The sequence below is a fragment of the Falco peregrinus genome, chromosome 10 (assembly GCF_023634155.1).
Source record: "Falco peregrinus isolate bFalPer1 chromosome 10, bFalPer1.pri, whole genome shotgun sequence".
Taxonomy (NCBI): Eukaryota; Metazoa; Chordata; class Aves; order Falconiformes; family Falconidae; genus Falco; species Falco peregrinus.
The window spans coordinates 3,943,140-3,966,459 of NC_073730.1; the positions used below are offsets into that span (position 1 = coordinate 3,943,140).

Sequence of the window (23,320 nt, forward strand, 5' to 3'; positions counted from 1 at the left end):
TGTGCTGCGATCTGAGTTGGGATCGAGGCCTGACAATATGAGCAGTCTGCTTTATTGCTAAAATGTGTCGCTTTTCATAAAGCCTGCAGGAAGATGCTATTAATCATGTCCAGAGGCAACAAGACGTAAGTAACAGATCCATACTGCTCAAGGGAACAACAGAAAGGGGATGTTCAGAAATTCTATTGCTAGTGAAAAAATAATTCTAAAGTACGATTTCTGCCAAAAATTAAATGTTGTCAGCGAAAGCTGGGATTCAACTCACCTAACTTTCTTAATTTAAAAGTATGAGTCTAGTTTAACTCAGTTGCACAGACATCCTTGCTAGTCAACTAACAGAAACAGCCCTTTCAGAAGGGGATTCACCCTGCTCTAAGCTGGTTTCTAAGATGCAGCTGAATCACCCTCCACATGCTTCTCCTCTTCCACCTCAATCACTACCTTAGACTAGACTCTGAAATATTACTGGTGAAAGATGAGATGAATCTTAACCTACAGTGCAGCGCCCACCCTCCAAAACTTCAACGGGAGCTGCATGCACCTATCCAAAGGTAGGTCATCGCTCCAAACCAGCGGCATGACATTTATCACTTTGAGTCTTACTCTGAAGTGTCAGCGTCAGACTGCGTTCCACCACCCCAGCATCGTTGGTAGCCACACACTTGTAGTCACCAGCATCTTCATTCTAAAGGCAAAAAGCCAACAGTCAACATGCATGTAACGGGGGGTTCCATTTGCACTGCAGTTCCTGCAAGCTGGCATTTTCTGCTGGCACGCCACAGATCTTAGGAGGCACGCTGTTAGATTCTAGAGTACCTCAGTCTCTAGGGTATGCCTTTATTAACATTAAGCTGATATTGTGAGTTATTTTTATATTCCATTTTTTGCTTCCTTCAGCTCCTTAATGCTGAGGATCAAATTGTGTGTGTGTGTATACATATATATATAGTATTTTTTTTTAACTGAAATTCAAGGGAGCTATTGTTTTTAACCCTGTTTCAAAACACAGACATGAGTTTATGGGGGGGGGGAAGGATCTTGCCATTCATATTAGGCATTTAGATGCCAAGGGATTTCCACAGGTAGAACACAATTGCTGTTCAGCTGACCCGATCTGCAGAACCCAGGCTTCCTTAAGGTCAAAAGCAAAAGTCCCATTTGATTGGGCACGACCAGGACTTCACGCACCAACAGTCAGGATCAAGTTTCAGCCCTTCTGACAAAGAGAACGATAGCCCCCCGGGTTTTTATCACACTAATTTGAGTCTAATTCTAGTCTGAATTAACATTTCCTAAAGGTAAAAAGCAAAAGTGGATTAAATGTCTAGCCTCGCTCTTCCAAAACAAGGTGATCTGGAATACCTTTATTAACCAAGTACAATGCAGAAACACATTGTAACAGGCCAGTGACTCACTACGGTGCTGTAGATAGCAAGAGAACCATTGTTAAGCTGTCGGATCCTGTTGCTAATCTGAATGCCAACTCCTTTTTTGCTCCACTGGATGGTTGGAGGTGGATCTCCTCTGACTTCACAATTCAACATAGCATTGCCACCCAAGGGCTCGATTCGGCTAGAGTGGTAATCCCCTTTGAAGACTGGAGGCTCTGAAAAAAACAAGTGATAGCAGAGAAATAGCAGAGTCAAAATAAAATGCCCTTAATGAAATTGCTGGCAGGGATCATTCACCTCTGACTTTCTGAAGTGTGAACTTCACCCTGTTTCAATTTTTCTGATTCAGTCATATACAAGGCATTGAATACGAGGGGTAATGGTTTCAAACTGAGAGACGGTAGGTTTAGATTAGCTATCAGTAAGAAATTCTTTACTGTGAGGGGGGTGAGGCACTGGAACAGGCTGCCCTGGAAGCGTTCAAGGCCAGGCTGGACGGGGCTTGGAGCAGCCTGGTCTGGTGGAAGGTGTCCTTGCCCACGGCAGGGGGGTTGGAGCTCGATGATCTTAAAGGTCCCTTCCAACCCAAGCCATTCTATGATTCTGCTATCAAAACAGATGACACTGTGGAACTGTGCAATAGTAACTACAACTACTGTCATTTTACATACCTTTGACATACACAAAACCAATAGCCTTGATTGAGCCAACGGTGTTTTCTGCTGTGCATACATAGGTACCAGAGTCATCTTTAGATACCCTTTCGACAACGAGTTCGCTGTGTCCATTTACATCGTCGTATTGTGCTGAAGGGAGAACACACCGTAAAGGGTTACTTCAGTGATTTTAATCAGCATCATCTCAGTGCCTGGTGGGGCATAAGCCTGTTTGAATTACAGCGCTGTTCGGCAACGCAGCTCGGCAGCGCTGGGCCACTTTTTTTCCGAGGCGCTTCAGAAATGCACAGAAAAGTCACTGCTATGACGTTTGCCCACATGCGTATGCTCGCTTAAGGTGTCCCTTAATTTGGAGCTTTGTGCATCTGCATTCTATGAACTGCTGAGGTTTTCTTCATATTTAAAAGAAACAGCATTAGTTGTTGGATGCTCAGTAAATGCCATCTGATACTGAGTGTTTTTAACGTGTTACATTATTGCCTATAGAAGAGGAACAATTTTGTAATTATGTTCCTCACAGTTTTGTCTCAGAGGCAATTTAATTACATGTTTGCATAACACTGAAGATATTCCTCACACAACCACTGCCCAACAAGTTTGTTCCCTCTAGATTTTTTTTCTTCCTTATCTTAAACTAATTGCAATGCTGCGTGGGGAAAAACAACTGTAGAGTGGAATGGCCAGGAAGACCCGGTGTCCCCCACCTGGAATGATGTTATTGTTAAAGGTCCATGTTATTTTGGGTACAGGTATCCCAGTTGCTTTGCACGTTAATCTGAGCTGTTCTCCCTTAGTCAAAGCTACATCTCCAGGCAGTTCAGTAAAAGCTGGAAGCACATGAACGATCAACGTGACGGTGTGTGTGTCTTCTCCAGCAGCGTTGTTGGCAATACAGGTATAACTGCCGGCATCTGCAGGCTGAAAGAGAAAGCACGTTGGGGAAATTTCAGCTGTGATATATCCCACACAACACTGCCACCTGTAACGACAAGAGCCTCTCAAGAGGTTTGGAACAGGCATTCAGCAGAAATGCTGACCTGAACGCTGTCACTTCCTCTAGATTTGAGTGATGACCTATACTTCTTTTTGCCCTTCCTGAGAATTTATCACTACAAATTCTTCACAGATTTTATTCTTCAGTGGAAAATGAAATGTTTATAAGGACTTTGGAATATTAAGAACAAGAAAACAGAACAGAACAGTGACTAATCCAGAGGTGGCTGAAAACGAAGAGAAGCGGGGTCTTATTATTGCCAAACCTGTCAAGTCATAGCTTGGATTTAGGGGACTTACAACAACGTTGTCCAAAATGAGGTCTCCACCTGGGACAGCCCGGTATTTTCCTCTCTCTGTTAACAGCGTATTGTCCTTCTTCCAGTTTATTGTTGGTGTTGGAATCCCATCAGCCACACAGGACAGCACAGCCTGGGAGTCTTCTGTGACTGTGTACTGCGCATCCGTTCTGCGAATCTTGGGTGGAACTGTGAGAAGTTTATTAAAAAGATTTACCGCTATGTGTGCTTTTACAGCAGTGCTTGGATAGTGCAATACTGGACTGAAGAAACCATTGCCTGGACCTTCTCTGTTGTTTCTTGTCTCCATCAATGACCACCATTAAGTATGTCAGAGAAACGTGTGACATTCTTGTAACAAAATATAAACCGAGTTACAGAAATGTGACGTTCTTCCTGAATTCAAGCAATGTGGCTGATAGATACTATAACCCAATAAAACTCACCATTAAGTAGGCTAATTTTCCTGAACACCTCCCTTACATCCTAGCTCCTTACTCTCTGCAGTTACACGCTGTGACAACGCGCCCTGTTTCCGTACAGCCCCACTTACTGTGCACAGCGAGCTCCATGCTAGAAGTGCTGGACCCTGCAGGGTTCGCTGCTATGCATGTGTAACGGCCAGCGTCACCAGGCTGGACAAACACAACCTGCAGAGCACCAGTGCTAAGGATTCTTCTTCTAATAGACTCCGTTATTTGCTGTCCATCCTTATGCCAGCTGATCTCGGGCTCAGGGTAGCCTTCAGCCTCACACTGCAGTGTGACAGCCTGATCAACAGGAACAACATATTCCTTGAGGTGTGGCTTGGTAACGGGAGGAACTGAAAAGAATTCAGAAATTTTATTAAAAGAAATTGATGTTGTAAGAAACATGGAACGCTTCAGTTCTTCGTGAAAATAATCCTGAAAGATTATTTTGATGCTAAAGTAGACAGCCAACTAAAGGGAATAAACCTCCTGGGCTCTATTCAGCATCACATCAAATAGGAAAGCATGAGGTCCGTTTCTATTGCTCAGAATTGTGTTTGACTAACAGAAAGCATGCACAAATTCCTTGTCTGTAAATCACTACAAGAGTTTAAAAGATTATTTACCTTGAACTTTCAGTTTGATCTTCCCCAGAGCAGTGCCAGCTGGATTTTGAGCAACACATGTGTAAGTGCCGGCATCTTCAACACTTGATTTCGCAATCTGTAAACTGCCACTTGGAAGAACCATGTAACTGTTGCCTAAAACAAATTCAAGCAAAGTATGGCACTTTTGTTCTTAAATTAAGGGGTTCCTTATATCTAAGTTTGAACATTCAGAAAAGAGAAAACAAGTTTCTAAGTTAGAGCACTTAGGCTGGAGGTACAGGCTTTAGGAGGTTACCTGTTGTGACTACATTGATGCCCTCCTTTTGCCATGTTACTACGGGTCGAGGTGTACCCGTCGCTTCACATGGTAGTAGGATGGGATTGTTCATAATGACATCCAGTGCCCCTGGCTGAGTATGGATAACTGGTGGTTCTGCGGAATGAAATAAAAAGAAAAATGCAACAGGTTTAACCTTCAAGGCTACAAAATACAGGAGATGCTAAAATTGCAAAACCCGAGAGTCTGAGGCCGTACGAGCAATGGTTTTATTCTGCTACCCATATGAAGAGCTCAGTGGAAGCGCTTTTAACTATAGCAACACGTTCAGCATGAGTGTGTGTGTAGAATATGGCCCTACCTCATGCAGTTTGCCATCACAAATACCTTTTAACTTACCAAAAAGCAAACAAAAACCTTACTAAAAAATAAAATAGTAGAGCAGCATGGAGTGGGGGGACTCTATCCAAGGTACTGGAATTGTAACACACAGAGTAACGACTTTGGGAATAATCAGCGCATCCACAAGAAGTCAGCTGAGCAGGACACTACTCGTGATGGTCCACCCTGGCCTCGCCGTTACTGCGCAGCACAGGTATGTGTTAAATGGGCAACGTGTGCTGAGAGAATGCACCTTCTCTTCAGCTTCCCATCTTACCCTGAACGTGCAGAGTGGCGTGCCTGTGGGCTGAGCCGGCCGCGTTCCGGGCCACGCAGGTGTACTGCCCCCCGTGCGCCAGCTGAGCAGCCGGGATCTCAACAGCACCTGCAGCAGAGAGTGCGCGTCACAACACACAGCAGCAGCCGCATTCACAGGAAAACTCTACTGCAGCACCGTCTTAAGAGGTGTGTCTGTTTATTCCAAGAAATTGGAGAGGGGTTGTTTGCATTTAATTAATTCATTACTTCTGGATGTGCACAACTACAGCCTTTCACTTTCTGACTTTCTGCAGCTGAGCGCCAGTCGTGCACAGTACCTGAGGAGAGAATTCTGTAGCCATCTCCCCTGGGAAGCAACTTTATGCCGTTTTTGGTCCAGTGAACTGACGGGGCAGGAATCCCCGATGCAGTGCAGGAAATCACTACTGGAGACAGCTTTGTTACCAAAAGGTCCGTGGCTTCATCTGCTATGGACGGGGGCACTGAAAACAAAAATCAGCATAAAGGTTACTTGCCCGTTTTCATTTTTATGAATTTTTGGAAATAACTTATCTCTCTTGGGAATACCAGAGACTTATGGATATCAGTATCATAAAAGAATGATATAAAAATCTCATCTCAACATTGGAAGGCCCCAAAGCAATTCTGGGTGCCATACACATGTAATAGCAATATCCCCTCTACCTTGAACAGTGAGCTCAACTGCTCTTTGATCTTCTCCTGCATCATTTGACACAGAGCACTCATAGACAGCAGTGTCATCCACAGTGGGAGAAATGATTACTAAGGAACCTGAAGATAGAAGTCTGAACAAAGAAAAGAGAAGAAAGTAAAAGCCATTGAAATACTTCTTTTCTTCTCAGGTAATCAGACCACTGAATGTGCTGGCTATACAAGATTACATTTAAGCGTGGCTAGATTTTTAAAGTGCCAAAATCATCCCTGAAAACTTTAAACCCACGGTGAAAAGAAAATCTCTCTCACCTGTATGTATTCTGGTTCTGGTCAACACTAAGCAGATGCCCGTTCTTTTTCCAGCTAATTGCTGGTCTGGGAATTCCGGTGGTCTCACAAGGCAAGGTGGTCTGCACATTTACAGTAACTGTAATATTTGTATGTCCAGGAGCAATAGTTGGAGGAACTAAAGACAAACAAAGCATAATTATTCAGAGTAATTATATATATATGTATGCCCACACCCCTCTCTCACACCTATATAGAGCTGAACTGCCTGAACACATTTACTCGGTTTTTATAAAGAGTAACTTGACAGTATTAAAGTTACTAAACATTTAGCATGGCATGTGTCAAGCCTTTCTAGTTCCAGTACACAAGGAATAAATATTTTCTTTTCATGAATATTTGGGTTGTATTCCTAAGGCCATAAATTTTATTTTTATTTTTATTTTTTTTTAACCAGAGCAGCTAAAAAGGGGCTAAACTTAAAATTGGATCTGGCAGAACAGAAAAATTATAAAATTGGACTTCAGACTTATAAAAATGCATATATTTATCTAAAACAAAAATATCTACCAAGAACTTGCAGATCAATTCGTTTGCGTTCTGTGCCAGCTGTACTGGTTGCCATGCACACGTATCTTCCCGTGTCAGTCACGTGTGCCGAGTGGATGTGTAGAGACCCATCCTCTAACATGGAGTATCTGAAACAAAGCCATGTGGTTTTTTTCTGCCCCTCAATCAACAGAACCGTAGGCTATCCTGGTAGAGCAGAAGGAAAAGATGACTCAGGGTACACAACAAACAGCCTAAACACATGGTGTCTTAATCTGTGCACATGGTTTTCTCATTTATTGCACTTATCCTGAGCTCACTCTTTCCCAGGACATCCATTTTTCAGAGAAATTATGAAATTTAGCTGACACAGTGGTTACACATAAATGATGCCAGATTTGCAGAAAATATCCAAAAGCCCTTTTTATGGTTTCTCATTTAAGTTTAAAAAACACTAATTAATGCTTTCTTTTTTTCTTTGAAATGTAACTGAATTCTTTAGTGTTTGCTCAGTTCCAGAAAATGCCAAACTACTTCCCCTTAAAACAGTCAGAAGACGGAAACCATTCACTATAATAAAAGTTGATACTAAAACATTTACAGAAAGTTTTATATATTAGAAACTGCAAAGTACACTCAGGTAGCTTCTGGTCTTCATGAAATTGCTTGGCCTAATCCCAAAACTCCATATACATAAAAAAAAGTTAAGGATCTTTCACGTTTACTGTTCAAAATCTTTAATATCAGAAGAATTATTACTACATTTGGTTGTCAAAGGAGATTTTTGTCCTTCACAACAAAAGCATGAAACCTTTGGCATGCTACTTTTCTGTAGAACAACTTCTTTATGATACTGTTTCTATCACTGTATTTTCCACATTTAGGTCTGATCGAGATAACAGTAGATATGCTAGTTCCGATCTGTGAAAACAAAACTAATTTACAAATCACAGATGTCTTAATTAATCTTTCTGTAATTAATACATTCTTAAAAAACAATGAAGAATATTTATGCTGCTTCTGCACAATACCTCGTGTTGTTTCCAGTAAAAATAGCTCCATCCTTCCTCCATGTAATTCTCGGGGTCGGCACTCCTTCTGCAACACACTCCAGAACAGCAGAAGCATTTATACGCACGACAACAGCCTGAGGACCACTTCGGATTGTAGGTGCCACTGTAAAGGGAAAATTGCTGATAATACAAAGCAAATAAAAAACTTCACTCCGCAATGACTGAAACGAAACACTTGAAACCAGATGCAGTAACAGACACGGGAATCACTGCAAAGACAGAAACAAGTTTCTTACCGTTTTGTGTAGTGCACAGTAATTGCCACGATGCAGTAGGGAACGAGAAGGAAAGTTTGTATGAAATGCAGTGTAACAATCATCTTTGCAAGTTACTGCAAAGGTCATCATATAGCTAAAACAGTAAAAGAGTTCAGCATATTTAAGTCAGCAAAATAAGGCTAAGGTTATATCCGTGCTTCCTAATTATAAATTAAGGAGAAAAAAAGAATTGTCATTGGACCAGTAAGGACAGTCCTGGGGAGGCACAGTGTAATGCAGGTACATGTGACTGGGTCATGAACAGAACAGAAATAGGAAAAAAGTTCCTTATCATCACCTGAGTGTGTGAGAACAGAACAGTATCTCATCAAAGTACAGGTGAGAAAATATCTAGGTTTAAAAGGAAACTGAGGGCAAGGCTGTGGTAGTGCAGGACAAGTATCGAGATGCATAGGGCCCTTCAAGCCCTGTCCTCCTACTGTCTCCTGCTTACAGGTCCAGATAAGCCACCACAGCTTGCAAGTAACTTGCCAAACTGTTGGCCAAGCCGGCTATGAAACCAGTCACCCAAGGTGCCAGTCAAATGCTTTTAAGAATTTCTCGGAATTTATCCAAAAGCATTTCTCAGTCCTGGACCTGGGTGTTCATTCTGGATGTATCCTGACTCCCTATCAGGGTAATGGCCACACGCACAGCACCCTCCACTAGCAGGAAGCACAGACAGATGGCGAGTGAGCCATGGTGAGTCCCCAGCAGGTCCTTTAGTGTAGGGGACAACTGTGGACTCCAATGGTGGCACCGGTGCGGTAATACACGTAGTCCTACAGTTTAGACACAACTGACGTGGCCAACACTTGGCTAGGAGTAGACTACTAATGTTTCTTTCTTGCCATTTCAACTCCTGCAGAAATACCACAAAGATCAAAATGCACAAGACCGGATCCATGATTTTACCATGTACTGTCAGCATGAACTCCCTGGTCATTTTTCCTGCGATATTACTTGCCACACATGTATAGCTTGCTGTATCGCTGAGGTCAGCGTTATTGATCTGCAGGTATCGTCCGTTGGATAGGATTCGAACTCGAGGAGTTCCCTAAGGGGAAAGAGAGAGAGTTTGACAGATTTAACTTTACCACTACTCTCTTTATGAACACAGCACATTCTTTCGTTGTGGAGTAATAAAAGCCATGAAAAGAGGCCAAAGATAAACCAGGGACAGAACTCATTGCTGGCTTAACTTTGTTTACATCCGTGAAGATGATAGGGTAAACAAAGCTTTTAAAAACTGCTTGCTTAATGGCTCCCCCTTGAAACCCCTGCTGGGACGTGTGTCTGAACAAGACAGCTTTTTGGGGTTATGTACCCAAAGGGCTTTTGAGTTTTTATAGAAAGGGACAGCTAATAGCACATGATGAATTGTATTTCTTTTTCAAAAATCCATGCACGCTACAGGCAGAATAAAGGCAAGCTTCTCTACACTGTTCTTCACACATCACAGCCTTGACCAGGTGACAGCCAGCATGAACTCAGCCTACCAAGTTTACTAGCCAGTAAGTTTACTAGCCAGCGTTTCTGAACAGGAGGATACCACTCTTCTCAGCTCTACGCTCCCTCTACAGCACCGCTAGGCAGCCCCCTGAAGTCACAGCTTTTTTACCACATCAGTCTGGGTCATATCTGCACGAATGACTGGCAGTAACATCAACTACAAGTGTTCAAAAACCTGAGTGGATAAACAACAACAAAAAAAAGACCAGAAACTCAAACTTTTTCAGTATGTGCTACCCACACTTGAGATGAAAGTGAAAGCTGACATTCCCATCTGCTCTTTTGGTTAGAAGACCTGAGAACAGCATCAGACAGGCAAAACTCCTCCAGTTCTGCACCCTCTGCTCTAGCACCCCAGCGCGCCCATCTGACACCAGGCACGACTCAGCCAGTGCAGAAGGAACGGCACTGCTGAAGCCTCACGGGTGACACGATTCGCCACCAGAGCGGATTACAGACAGATTTTGGGTAAAGGCTGGTATCTCCTGTCGAGTACACAGCCTGTGCTACGGTTCCTAAACACAGAAGCATATCGATGAGGAAAGACAGGCAACAAAGCTTATCATTTGATCCCTATGGTCTACTCAAGGTATGTCAGAAAACCCAGCTTTGAAAAAATACGAATTCAAGCAGTTATTTTAATGTTTAAATAAAGCCAGGTTAGGTCAAGATGCTCCTACCTGCCTACATACTTCTTTATTTAAAACTCAAAACACATTTCCAAATCAATGAAGAGCGCAAGGACGAGGCTAGATCTTCCCATAGCTCTGCTACCAGAACCAGTGATGCTGCACAATTACACCCCTGAGCATACAGGGGTCTGGAGCAGACCTCAAAATCTGCACAGTGGAAGACAACAAAACCAGGAGGAATGACACCCTGTGAAACAAGGCTTTTTCACAAAACCAGTGATGACTTAAACTGAAATCACACTGCAGCCTGATAACCTTTCTCCAATCCTGTCTTGTCGCTGTGAAACCTCATTTTTCCAAGATAACGAAGATGCTGTGCCACAGAGCACCTCTCTTTCCCTACCCGAGGAGAGCTCTTTTCCAGCTGCTTAGTATTAATAGGCTATTACATTTCTTTAAGGTTGAGAAAGCAAACAGGCATTCCATAGGACACCAACATTTTCCTAATACCTGGGGTATATATTTATATAAGCTAAACTGAAGACTAAAAAGAACAGTAAGGAACAGAGTAAACCTGTCTGCTACCCGAAGTACACGTGACAAATTAAAACTGCCATGTCTGAACTAAATTTGTAACTGAAATTTAGTGCTGGTGGAAAACTAACTCTAGAGACTGAAATTCCCTAGTCTATCATAAATCAGAAAGCGGGGGATTGACCATACTGCACAACCAAGATGCCTCCGCCCTCACACACCAACATGAACTCATGAGGCAAGAGGAGAACTAGTACTGTAAAGGTTAATTTTTTAACTTTTTAAAAAATACTTGTTAAAAAAACTCAGCTGAGTACCTACACCTATCATAGTGCTCCTCTATTGCTTTGTTTTCTGGGGAATATTTGTAACAGTGGCTTCTTCTCATGGTTTATTTTTCTTAACTACTGCTTTTAAAACACAATCTTTCCAAGGAGGACCGAGGCAAAAAGTATTCACATATTTAACTTCCAAGCCTCGTTCAACCTTTCATAAAAAAACCCCACTACCCAAATCAACGGATTAACCACGCAGAAGAGTGCTTCTGTTAAACTTGTTTCTAGCTAGTTCTTGTGCTACATTCAAGGTCGCATGCCCTAGCAGCGCTTAGTAACACATAATTGCCCACCATATTTTTACTTCTTGCAGTAATACTTCATGCTTTTTAATTTACAATAGAGAAAGAGTCTGAGGAATGGCATATGAGAAGGAAAGGCAAATAAGCAGAACTTCAGGTGAGGACTACTGATGGACTACAGTTGAGGTTGTGTTAAGGTTGAGTTAAGGGAGACACAACTCATAAGCTGAATTTGTTTCCTCTTGTTAATGAATAAAGATCAATTGAGGGAAAATTATCAATTAATTGAGTTCAATTAATAACTGAACTTAAATTGTTCAGTTGGAAAGCACCTGGTTTCTGAGTGACCCCAAGAAAGAGGATGGGAAGTAAAAAATTCTTTCTATATAAACCATCCTCGTCTTGCTAATTTTCTCTCAACCAGCAAAGACTCGATGCCTTAATGTGACACTACACAGAATTCTGAGTGAAAAAGATGCATTTGATACAAAACTGTGGTGATTAGCAACCCTTTTTCTTTCCTTTTCTTTTTTTTCTCTTTTCCAACGTAAATTAATGTAAATTCCTTTCTAAATGCTACTAGAATATGAGGATGCATAATATACCCAAAGGAAACATATAGTGTAGTCTTTTCTCAGCTACCTTTCCTGGGAAGCCATTCAGGAGTATACCGAAGGCTTCTAGCATTGTTCAGAGGATCCAGGAGGAGCAAGGGATCCCCCTAAAGGAAAAAAGAACAAGTAACAGCGGGATGGCCACTTCACATGCTTGCTAGCTTCAGGTACTCATTTAGGACTAACTGTATTTGTACTGGGGCTACTCAGCTTCTCTCGATCAAGGCACCGTAACTTGGACTGCACTGAAGGGGCAAGTGAGCAGAATAAGAAACCTCAAGCACTGTGTGTAAAAAAATCAAGGGAGCAAAAGACTAGTACAAATAATGTAACCGCTATACCTCTAAAAGTTCTCCATTTTTAAGCCATGAGATTGTTGGAGGTGGCACCGCATCTGACTTGCATTCCAGTATAACTTGTCTGTTCTGCAACACAGTGAGGTCCTGTGGACCACCGGTACCAGCAATGTTAGGAGGAACTGTTATAAAAATTAAAAAAAAAACAAACACCACCACACATATGAGCTACCATTAAAATCAGTCATTGAAAATTTCCAATTTATTTCTTAAGTTTAAAATAAATGCAAAGTTACAGTAACATTAATTAGTTCTGCCTTTCAATACCTGTGTTAAATATGCCACAGCTCTTTAACTGGTGAAACCTGTTTCCCAAGTCACACAGTGGAAACTACTGTGACAGAAATTGAAGTCCCTTCTCAGTGAGACTACCAGCATTTAAGCCAGACAAAGCAGACATCACCAAAGTTCCATGAACTGTTCATCGATAAGCATGGGAGCTATAATCAAGAAGCAACTCAAGGCATATTTTAGAACTGCAGAAATCCCACTTAAACTTCCTTTACTGTTGTTACATTTCGTGTGTTCATTTCTAAATACATTTCTTACCTTTTTCTACCGAAACCCTACAATGATCACAGGTATCGGTATACTTCACATCCTTTTTCAACAAGCGCAACAAACTCAATCTGCCTGCACACTGATATCTATAAACTTCCTAGGTATTAAAAAATGTGAGACTTAGAATTATACAGAAATTAGTTGCATGACATGGAACTTTCCCTTTTAACTGTGTATCACGTTCAGAACAGTTACCCTTATTTAGAAATGTTTATTATGTTAATACGGTATAATATCACTTTCTCAAAATATGTAATATTTCTTCTTTAGTAATATTTAACATGTAAAATAAGATCGGGTATGTACCTTAGTAGTTTACACTTTGAAGGAATACATTTTTTCCTAAATTAAACTTACCATGCACTCTTACTAAATACTCCTTATCGTCATCTCCTGCTGGGCTAGATGCCAAACACGTGTATCTTCCCGTGTCCTCCACCTAGAAACACAGGAACAACTTCAGCAGAAACCTCAGAATATGGGAACAATTCAAAAAGCCGTGAAATACAAACATGGACAACAACATATAACAGGCAGCACTTGAGCACGAACACAACAGAAAAGGAATGCCTGAAAATAAATTAATGAAGTTCTTGAAAACTTGGCTATTTTACCATGATAGGATTGTACAGAGATGGATTAGGAGTTGCAGGATCCCATAAAATATCTCTGGATAATGTGTCTCCAGCAAGAACCCTTCTCTCTGTGACGGTTTTTGCAACAGGTGATCAATAAAGATGGAACTGGTTACAGGTATCCATCTAAGCAAGGGTCACTTTTGGGTATTATGGCAATTTTTTTTGTGCACACATGCTCATTAAAACCTTTATACTTTCTCCTTCCTGTAAACTCTTTATTGTAAAGACAAGTGTTTGCTTTACCAACAAAACAAGCAGCAATCAGTCCCGAGCCCTGTCCCATGTCTGCTTGGTGAACTGCAGTCTGGCTGTCCACAGCTGAATACAGCCTTAGTTTATCGGTGCAGGTTTTTAAAGGTTATTTTTCCCTGGGCTCTTTTATTGTCTGAATTCATCTGAGAGTCTTTCTATTGCCTTAATTTATTTTTCATTAACTTGCACACAGATGACTGCAAATGCAGCTTTTCTCTGTAGTCTATGGCTTATACATGTGAGAAGCAAATGGATATTAATAACATCTGGGCTGATGGAAAGAGAGGAAAGGCTGAGGAGGAACTGCAAAACACAAAAGAAGAAAAGCAAGAGCTAGTAACAAGAGTCAAACTGGTAGGAAATGAACACGAAGCGATTACAAACACAGGCTAAACCCAGAAATAACCCCAGAAAAAGAGGAGTCCCTAGCAGTAGTTGTTCTGCTTTGTAACAAGAAGCACCAATAAATAAAACAATTACAGAATTCTGAAATGAAGTTGAAACAGTAATACTCAGAAGAGGCAGAAGTGCTTGAGCACTCTCAACCCATAATACTGATGTTTGTTCTGTCTGGAAAACTCCAAGGCAAGGCTTGAAAAATATATTCTCTAACCGCAGATGCAGGTGGATGATTTTATAGAGGCTTTTTAGGTCTTCTCTTAGGATGGTCCTAATAGCAGGCAGTTCTGCACACTCCTCTAGGCTTTGCAAAACTGAGCTTGTTTGGCCACCACAACTTCACCTGAGCACTGGCTATTCGAAGGACTTCTCTTAGGACATGAACATTGTCATTCTGCAACAGCGGGCGCCCATCCTTCATCCATGAGATTTTGGGGACCGGAATGCCAGACGAGATGCAGAGAAGTTCCAGAGGGTTGTTAACGATGACAGAGAGCTCTTCTGGTTCATCTGTACCGTTGATGTGAGGCGGCTCTGCAGAAGGAAAAACATTTGAGCTCTTTCCTGACTCAAAAAGCCTACAGAACATGATACACAGGCTCGGGGTTAGAGTTTGCAGAAGTAGTCTACATTGGTATTATTTCTGACTCTGTCATGAACTCACTGAGTATCTCATGTAATTTCCACCTGCCTCTATTAATTTGCATATTTTATGATTTGGAATTATTAGTTAGAAAATGTTTTCACAATCCAAGTAAAATAGAGTATATACTATCGGTGAATATATTTATTATCCCTTTAGCTGTTTTACCTTCAGCTATGCCTTCAGTTCTGCTACCATCCTGTCAAGCTACATTTCTACTAACCAAAGTTATTAATTTAAACCATATTTTTTGTAAATTAGTTACTATTAATTATAGCATATTTCAGTACTCCAGAACTGTTGGGAAATATATACTATATTACACATTCACAAATCTTTAGGTATCTTCCATTTCTCTCATTATGACAGCAAATGTTCCTTGAAAATACTCCTTATCCCTAGAGCATTTTTCTTAATTGTTGTCCTGAGTAAATACTCACTAACTGCTCACATTTTGTTCAACTGAAAGGTTAACACTTACCCAGCACTTTTAGGGAAAAGTGCTTGCTGGTATCTCCAGCTTCATTGGATGCCACACAAGTGTATTTGCCTGTGTCACCGATCTCTGCTTTCGCAAAATGAAGGACCATTCCTTGGTTACTTGGCATCAGGTGAGCCCCGAGGCTTACAGGATGTCCATTTTTAAACCAGGACATGGTGGGGGCAGGAGTGCCATCAGTGAGACACTTCATCGAAGCTGAACTGCCTCTCACTACAGTCACGTCCTCTGTTCCTCCGGCGTTATCCAAGTTTGGTGGCACTGCCGAGAAACGACAACTGGGTTCATACGGAGCACAACCCAGATGTTAATTCTGAATATAAGAAATTCGGAAGGCAGCTACCCTTTTACATTTCCCTGCTTACATTCATGTTTAGCATGTGTTAACACATTATTATTATTTCTAAAAAATCTGTGACACATTATGGGTGCCAATTCCAGTAAGGACTCTTCTAGGGTTAAAACAATTTAATTATTAAAAAAAAACACTGAAAAGTTACTGTTTCCCCCATGTTTCCCCTACCTACATAAGAGATACTTGTGACTGCCTGCAGGTTCGTGTTGGTGAGAAAGAAAACCGAATATTAGGTTTACAAAATTAAGAAATAAGATTCTTTACATAAAGCACTGCAAAGAAACTCACCAAAAATCTGAAGTTTGAAATGTTTGTTGTCCACTCCAGCCCTGTTAGATGCTACACAAGTGTACACACCAGTATCAGGTATCTGCACACGGGCAAGTCTAAAGAGAAAACAATTTTAAGCAAGCTGTAAATGGCATACATTATTTTTATTATGGCACACTTTGGATCAAATTTTACTCTCGCTTCCAAAAATATTAGCAGAATCATGCCGATATAGCAAAAGAGAACAGAAAACTCAGCTAGTTAAAATAGATGAAAACCAACCTGAGAATTTGCCCAGCTGACAACAACCTGATTTGGGAGGAGACAGACAGAGGAAGGCCATTCTTTAGCCAGTTTATCTGTGGTGGTGGGGTTCCAGTAGCAGTACATTCAATATTTAGGGAGGTGTCCAAAAGGGCAGTGAGGTCCTCTGGTTCGTCTTTATTATCAGCTATTGTCGGAGGAACTACATTTTGTAAATGTTGAAAAGGAAGATATTAAAACTGGCTCTTAAAATAATTCCACAATTGTTACCTTGCTGAAAATCCTGCACCTAATGACCCACAGACAGTTTAACAAGATCATCCCCATTTTTTTTAAGAGTAAATCCTCTAACAATTATATTGAGCACTAATAAATTATCTGTTTACGTATTTTAAATCAGATGCATTTTAGTGCATCTACAGCAGTAGGATTACCTCTTCGATTTGTCAGGCTGTGGCAAACAAGGGGGTTCAGAGCCTGAAGCACATGGGGGGAGAATAACAACGCAGGAAGGAACAAGTGGTCACGCCTCAGAGGGGATGGGCTGAACTGCTTAAGGGCCACGGGGAACTTGGCAGTTTGCTGCCAAACCTACCTCCTTAAATAAATCTTTTATACAGTGAAAGCTAGAATCATGCAGGAAGAAAGCCCATCGACTTCTAAATGCGTATGCTGACTTCATTCTTCAACACAGAACATTTCAAAATGCCTAGTTAAGTATTCTGGCAGATTATTCTAACAGGACTGCTTCTGGGGCTTTTTGGTTTTGGAGGTTAGTTTGAAAGCCTCGGTCCTGGGGGCAAGGGGGGGGACTCACTAGATAAAGGCGGCACAGCCACATGCAGCTCCAAGCTCTGGCTGACTCAAGATCCCACCACACACCACGGCAGTTGCATAGATAGGACCACTGAAGCTGGTCATTACTTGAACCTCAACCAAAACAAACTGATCCCCAAAATCCCCACTGGTGTGCAGTGCCATTCCGTCCCAGACGCGTGTCCTGTGCCATTCAGCTGTTATCTGTTACATCAAAGGTCATCTCTTGCTACTGTGCTCGTGCCCATAGTCCAATTGATTCTGAGTCTGTACAACCAGGACAGACACACCACTGTGAAATGCTGCCCAGTTTCACTCTTTCACACTATCATTGTACTTAATAGGCATAAAATAAAAATATCCACTCTTTACACTGCTGGAGAAGAGTTATGCTCACTATCTTCTGTACGTCAAACTGTGCAAGAGAAGAATTTCCTCCAAAACTATCGTTTTTCTTTTAAACTCTAGGGACCTTTAACTATTAGTTCCCTACCACACTACTCTGGGTTTAGCTGATGTACTTTGATTGGAATTAGTGAAGATAAACTAACACACCAAAAAAGCAGTATCATAGTAAATCAGCCTCAAGCAAATCTTTCTCTGCAAGAAAAAAAAAAATAATCACCACAAGCAGAATTCCTCTATTATGAAATATACCAAAGGAATTAATTTCTGTTTATCCCAAGACACACTCACCAGCGATTTCAATCATTTTGTCATTAACAGAACATCCTGTATAATATACCGTGGTATCTACGGTACATGAAATTGGAAACACGTGCAAGTACTATTACACTGAAGACAGGCATTCGTTTCTTGGCCCTCTCCTGGGAGTGCTTACAAAGACAGGATTATGGACCAGATCTCAGCTTCACATCTGTGAAAACTCACCATATACATTCAAGTTGAAAATCCGGTCTTCCTCTCCTGCAGGATTGGTAGCCACACAGGTGTACTTGCCTGTGTCAGAGCTGAGAGCTCTGAAAATGTTTAATGTGCTGCCATCTGGAGTCACTCTGCAAGGAAGGACATAAACCAGGGTGAGTTCGTTTACGTGTTCCTGTGACCTGGTAAATAAACGGGTTTGTACATTGAAATCAACTACCTCTATCCTCTTGGGAAATCAGGGAGAGAACCTTAAAGATAGGCCAGGAAGTTTTTCCTGGAGATGCCCTGTTTAACCTTGTATTAAGATTCAATTCCAGGCAGGCTTCTGAAGAACCCATAACGAAAAGCATCAAAAGTAAAATGTTTTAACATCTCAGATTTTTTCCCCTCCAAGGAACTGAGTGGAACTTACTAACCTTCATAAACTTTAATGAACCTGATGAACTTTAATGGAAATTATTAACTGAGACAGTAATAGGTATCATATGCTTATCTCTGCACCAAAAAAAAATAAAAATCAAATTAGTAACAAAGTATACTAGATTTATAGAAGCTAAAGAGGGAGACAATGTTCTTGACCTGGCTGAGCTAGGGTTCAGGTCCTCTTTACAAGACCTCCTAGGGCCCTCCCTCATGCTCCCTCTCTAAGACCCTCTAAAGGTTTAAAATTACAGAAGAGAATGCAGTGTCTGCTTAGTTTTGCTTGCCTCATTCTTTGTAAATCGTCACTGGCAACTGGTTTTCCATCTTTAAGCCATTGCATAACAGGTGTGGGCACTCCATTGGCATTGCAGACGAGCTGGAGGCTTTCTCCCAGGAGGACGCCAACCTCACTAGGCATCTCAGAGCCCACAATATTAGGAGGAACTGGAAAAGCACAATGGAGGGAGGAGAAGATTCATCAGCAAGAAACATAATCTAAACTATAAAAACTTACACTGCGGTAGCTCATGAGTGATAGCATTTATTGCAGTACCTCCATTCAAACTCAGTTTAGAAAGTGTGTAATTACATTGTTTCTAGAGGGAGCTCTGCAAAGATAAATTCAAAGCCGCTTTAAACATTTCTTAAAACAGCTAATTTAAAAAAAAATATTACAAACATGTATCTTTGCCCTTATATTTAATATCTACAGTTATCTGCTCAAACAGTGCTAACAGGTACAATATTGTGGCAAAATCCCATTTCATTAAATAAAGGGTTTCTCATTTGACCAGGGTAGGGAAAAAAATCATAAGGAAATTCTGCCGGTATTTCTTCCCTATCTCCTCCTGCTGGCTCTGGCAAACAAGGCTACAGGTATCACTGCTTCCAAATGCACAGATGCGTGGTGCTCCACACTCAGTCAACCAAGGTAGCTTCAGTGTTCAGCAGGAGGAAGGATGTGATCCCTCCTGATTGCTTTCAAGTTCTCCTACAATCAGAGGTTAAGAATATTCTTTTTCATGCAAATTTCTGACTAACAGTATATAATCCTCTAAGCATTTTTCCCCACTGCTTGCAGCTAATAGAAATAACGATCCAAATTCTCCGCATTTCTACATTTCTACACTGGTCTTATCTCAGTGTCTCTAGCACAGACACAGCGTCATACCCAACCAAGTATTAACCAGTTCTGCTCATCATTCTCATGCCTTACCTTGAATGGAAAGCACGTAAGTTTTCTGGGCTTTTCCCTCTATATTTGAGGCAATACATGTGTATGTCCCACTGTCTAGAAGCTGAGAACGAGCAATCTGAAGCTTGCTTCCACCAGATAAAATATGAACTTCAAGAGAATCGGAGTTTTCTGAAAATATGTAAACAAGTAGTCATTCCAAGCCAGGCCACAGAAAGCAAACATATCCTGAGAATTTTTTTCATCGAAATTTCCAAGAAAAACAAAGATACCAATCAGTTAACATAAGAGTCTGTCTAGAAACAGATGAAGAAGAATCAAAGAACAGACAGCAAATAGCACAGTGGTGCCCCAAAGGGGTAAAAAAGAGCAGTAAAGAGCATGAGAGAACATTACCTATTGGTTTTCCATTCTTAAGCCACAATAATGTTGGTGGAGGAATTCCAGCAGCATCGCACACAAAGGTAACAGGATTACCGATAGCTTCATGGACCGACTCTTGCTCAGGGCCCTCTATATTTGGTGGCACTATAAATTTAATGGAAGCAATAAGAGTGGTACATTTTTGTAAACTCATTTTGAATTGTCTGCTCTACAACGTCTGTGGTATCATAATAACTACTGCAGATAATGCAGAGTATGCTCACCATAAACATTAAGATGGAAATTTTTATCATCTCGCCCTGCAATATTTATGGCTTTGCACACATATTGGCCCGTGTCAGAAACCTAAAATGAAAATAAATAAGGAAAAGCCTTATTATGGAGTTTCATTTTAATGCTACCGTTTAGATTAACAGCCTTTGCCTCTGCCAACTTAAGGTCCCTTCCACAGACTAAAAGGCCTCCAGCAAACACATCTCCTACGTACAGCTAGCAGAACACCGCAACAAAGAGCAAAATAACTGCCTAACAGTAGCAGAGTAGCGGCAGTTGCAGCATCCCACAAGCCTGGCCTACCTCAGCACCCTTGATTCGTAACGTTTGCCCCTCTGCTAAGATCTCCACATTTGCCGACTCTGAAATTATGCGCCTGTTCTTGTACCAGGTGATGACCGGTGGGGGAATAGCATTGGATTCACACTCTAATGTCACCGGGGCACCCACTCTCACGTTCAGCATGGTCAGTGAGGTTCCACTATGGTCTTTGATGCTTGGGGGCACTGTAGAAGAAGCTTAGAATTATTTCTGTGTTGGTTTTGTGAAAGGGCAGAAAACAAGCTAATGAAAATAAATACAAAATACTGCATTTTCAAAGCAATAGATATTATTTCAGAAACCAGTAACAAACGAACCAAGGATGGTTAGGAAACTCTTCTTCTGGCTTTCCCCAGCTTGGTTTCTGGCAATACAAGTATATTCACCATCATCCGGTAGTTTGGCTCGGGGAATCTGCAGAGTCCGAGCACCTGACGGAAAGGGAGAAGGCTTGAGCTTTATTCTGTGGTTACCGTATCAATCTCAAATGCTACCTTAAAACTGCCGGTTGAACAGACTGAGCACAGACACCAAATATAACCTCAGAATCCAGTCAAAGTAGTAAAATTTTAGGGTAAATTCTATTAGCATTGATAATTGGAAGTTAGAAGCACAAATACTCCTTTTAGACCTGTTTGTGGCGTAGCTGCTAACTGCTGTCACCTGCCACAGCCGTGCCCTTGCCACTGAACTGTCACTACCCCATTCTTTATTCCCCACTCTCACCTTCTCCGTTCGTGAAGCTACGTAACTGATCTGCACGTGCCTCTACTGCCATTAGCGATTTCCATGCCTGTGCCTGACTCCGTGCTGTACCACAGCCCCCAGCCCCATTATGCCAGCAAGACAGGACAGAGCAACACAGCGAGTGACCTTCACTTGATACCCTGGGCTGAAGATAAGCAGCAGGAGCAGAAATGGCACCGGCGCTCATGGACCTTATTTAGCAAGCGGCTTCAGGAGATCTCAGAATGCAAGGATTTCTTCCTGAGAGTTCAGCAGGGTGAATCCAGTTTCCCACTGAATTCAACATGAAGGTTGTTACTTTTTGTCATCTAAGGCAGCAGAATTTATCTTGGCCTCTGTCATAATTTCTGGTCATTTCTTTGAAAAGCGAGTCTAAGTGACTCAACTTTAATCAATACTTACATCAGCATATCTCTGTTCTGTGGCTTGCCCTCTAGGTCTTTTCCCCGCAGTTAATTTCAGCAGCTTTCAGCCTGAGCCAGTTTTCTTTAAGGGAACCCACCCAACAGCCAAGAAATTATTAAACACAGTAGGCCAAGCGTCTTGTCTACTCACTGGAGCAACAGTAAGAATATACCAGCTCCATAAATAGCGGCCATTGCTCTTATCAAAACAAAAGAGTCAGAAGCTGAGTCCAAAGGCTGTAGAAATAGCTGAGATTCCTCACCAGGCACAATAAAAGTGTTGGTGTTGGAACTGATAGGTTTTCCATTCTTGAGCCAGCTGAGATCAGGAGGTGGAAAGCCAGTCACCTCGCAACTCAGAGAGATGAAATTATTCACCACCACAGTCAAATTCTCAGGATTATTACCAACAACACTTGGAGGAACTAGAGAGAGAAATACATTTATAGTATCTATCACAGTATCAGCAAACAATATTCCACAAGATCCTGATTTACTCAAAGCTGAATTGCTGAGTTTTGCCAAAGGGCCAAGCTGCAAAAATCTTTCACATCCTGTGAATGAATCCACTGCTGTTTTGGATCTATCTGGAAATACGACTGAAGCTGATCTAATGGTCATTCCTTTTCCTGTAACTCACAAAAATGTCAGTTATTTCATTTGCAGTCCTGTGCTTGAGATTTGGGAAGGCTAATTAACCTGTAAGAGGATCCTGCAGTTCCTGACTAATGCACTATCAGTTTTAAAACGCTGTACTCGTAGGGCATTCGCTATGTAGGGCAGGACAGATTACATTTACCTTGTCAGGATATGTGGGATGACTGAGTATCGTTTCTTCCTGATAACTGTATTGCTCATAGGCTTTCTGAAATAGTCCATTTTATCATTATAGAGAACCAGAAAGGATTCCTTGTGATACAGTTCAGAGCTCTTCTGTTATCCAGACAAATGTGTTGTTCAGTAGTGAGCTAAGCAGTTTAAAATTCTGGCATGCCAGCACTGCTCTAAGGGGTGCAATTTCAAGCTTACAAGTCCCAGTATTTTTAAATACAATAATATTTTGGCATTTCACCTTTCTACAAGAACTATTTAAAATGAAATAGCTGTAAATCTCTTCCTTTTAATAGATCCCAAGTTTTAGTCTCTATGTCTTTGCAGTGTGGCTATATAAAACGCTTAAAAGGAAAGCAAAAGCATGTTCTTGGCTCTATTGGGTGGAAAAAACATTCCAAAGAACACATGGAATCCTCTTCTTCAAAGACAGAAATGTGAAAGTATTTTGGATCGTATCCACCAGAAATACTCCAGCTGCTTTCTGTCACTTGAATGACACAAAACAGTCATTAAGCCAAGTTTATTGCTCCTCTGTGGCACTGCAGAAACAAGAGGAGTCAATGTAAACGGGGGAATTCAGTCCATATTTTTCAACTTGGAATAAGTGAAGTTTATTTCCCTTATAATGAGCACTACATGGTTCACTAGAATAAACGGAGAATTCTGATCTGAGATTTTATAGTTACTTGTATTTGTTTACTTTTACAGTTAC

At 41.3% G+C, this 23,320-nt stretch overlaps 1 protein-coding gene across 1 annotated transcript in view; it reads right to left on the reverse strand.

Moving 5' to 3' along the window:
• The window catches only part of HMCN1 (hemicentin 1), a 202,623-nt gene that overhangs the window by 26,489 nt on the left and 152,814 nt on the right, over positions 1–23,320 (reverse strand). Inside the window, exons 58-86 of the mRNA XM_055815315.1 lie at positions 22,038–22,199; positions 20,941–21,054; positions 20,606–20,808; positions 20,293–20,374; positions 20,042–20,173; positions 19,667–19,816; positions 18,735–18,894; positions 18,031–18,155; positions 16,342–16,525; positions 16,078–16,175; positions 15,417–15,695; positions 14,636–14,826; positions 13,361–13,442; positions 12,428–12,564; positions 9,133–9,274; positions 7,919–8,063; positions 6,909–7,036; positions 6,360–6,516; positions 6,060–6,181; positions 5,693–5,857; positions 5,374–5,481; positions 4,734–4,871; positions 4,457–4,591; positions 3,914–4,183; positions 3,362–3,549; positions 2,773–2,986; positions 2,063–2,197; positions 1,416–1,606; positions 604–685 (exon numbers count right to left, since the gene is read on the reverse strand). Coding sequence (XP_055671290.1) covers positions 604–685; positions 1,416–1,606; positions 2,063–2,197; positions 2,773–2,986; positions 3,362–3,549; positions 3,914–4,183; positions 4,457–4,591; positions 4,734–4,871; positions 5,374–5,481; positions 5,693–5,857; positions 6,060–6,181; positions 6,360–6,516; positions 6,909–7,036; positions 7,919–8,063; positions 9,133–9,274; positions 12,428–12,564; positions 13,361–13,442; positions 14,636–14,826; positions 15,417–15,695; positions 16,078–16,175; positions 16,342–16,525; positions 18,031–18,155; positions 18,735–18,894; positions 19,667–19,816; positions 20,042–20,173; positions 20,293–20,374; positions 20,606–20,808; positions 20,941–21,054; positions 22,038–22,199 — 4,419 coding nt within the window. The remainder of the gene's footprint in view (positions 1–603; positions 686–1,415; positions 1,607–2,062; positions 2,198–2,772; positions 2,987–3,361; positions 3,550–3,913; positions 4,184–4,456; positions 4,592–4,733; positions 4,872–5,373; positions 5,482–5,692; positions 5,858–6,059; positions 6,182–6,359; positions 6,517–6,908; positions 7,037–7,918; positions 8,064–9,132; positions 9,275–12,427; positions 12,565–13,360; positions 13,443–14,635; positions 14,827–15,416; positions 15,696–16,077; positions 16,176–16,341; positions 16,526–18,030; positions 18,156–18,734; positions 18,895–19,666; positions 19,817–20,041; positions 20,174–20,292; positions 20,375–20,605; positions 20,809–20,940; positions 21,055–22,037; positions 22,200–23,320) is intronic.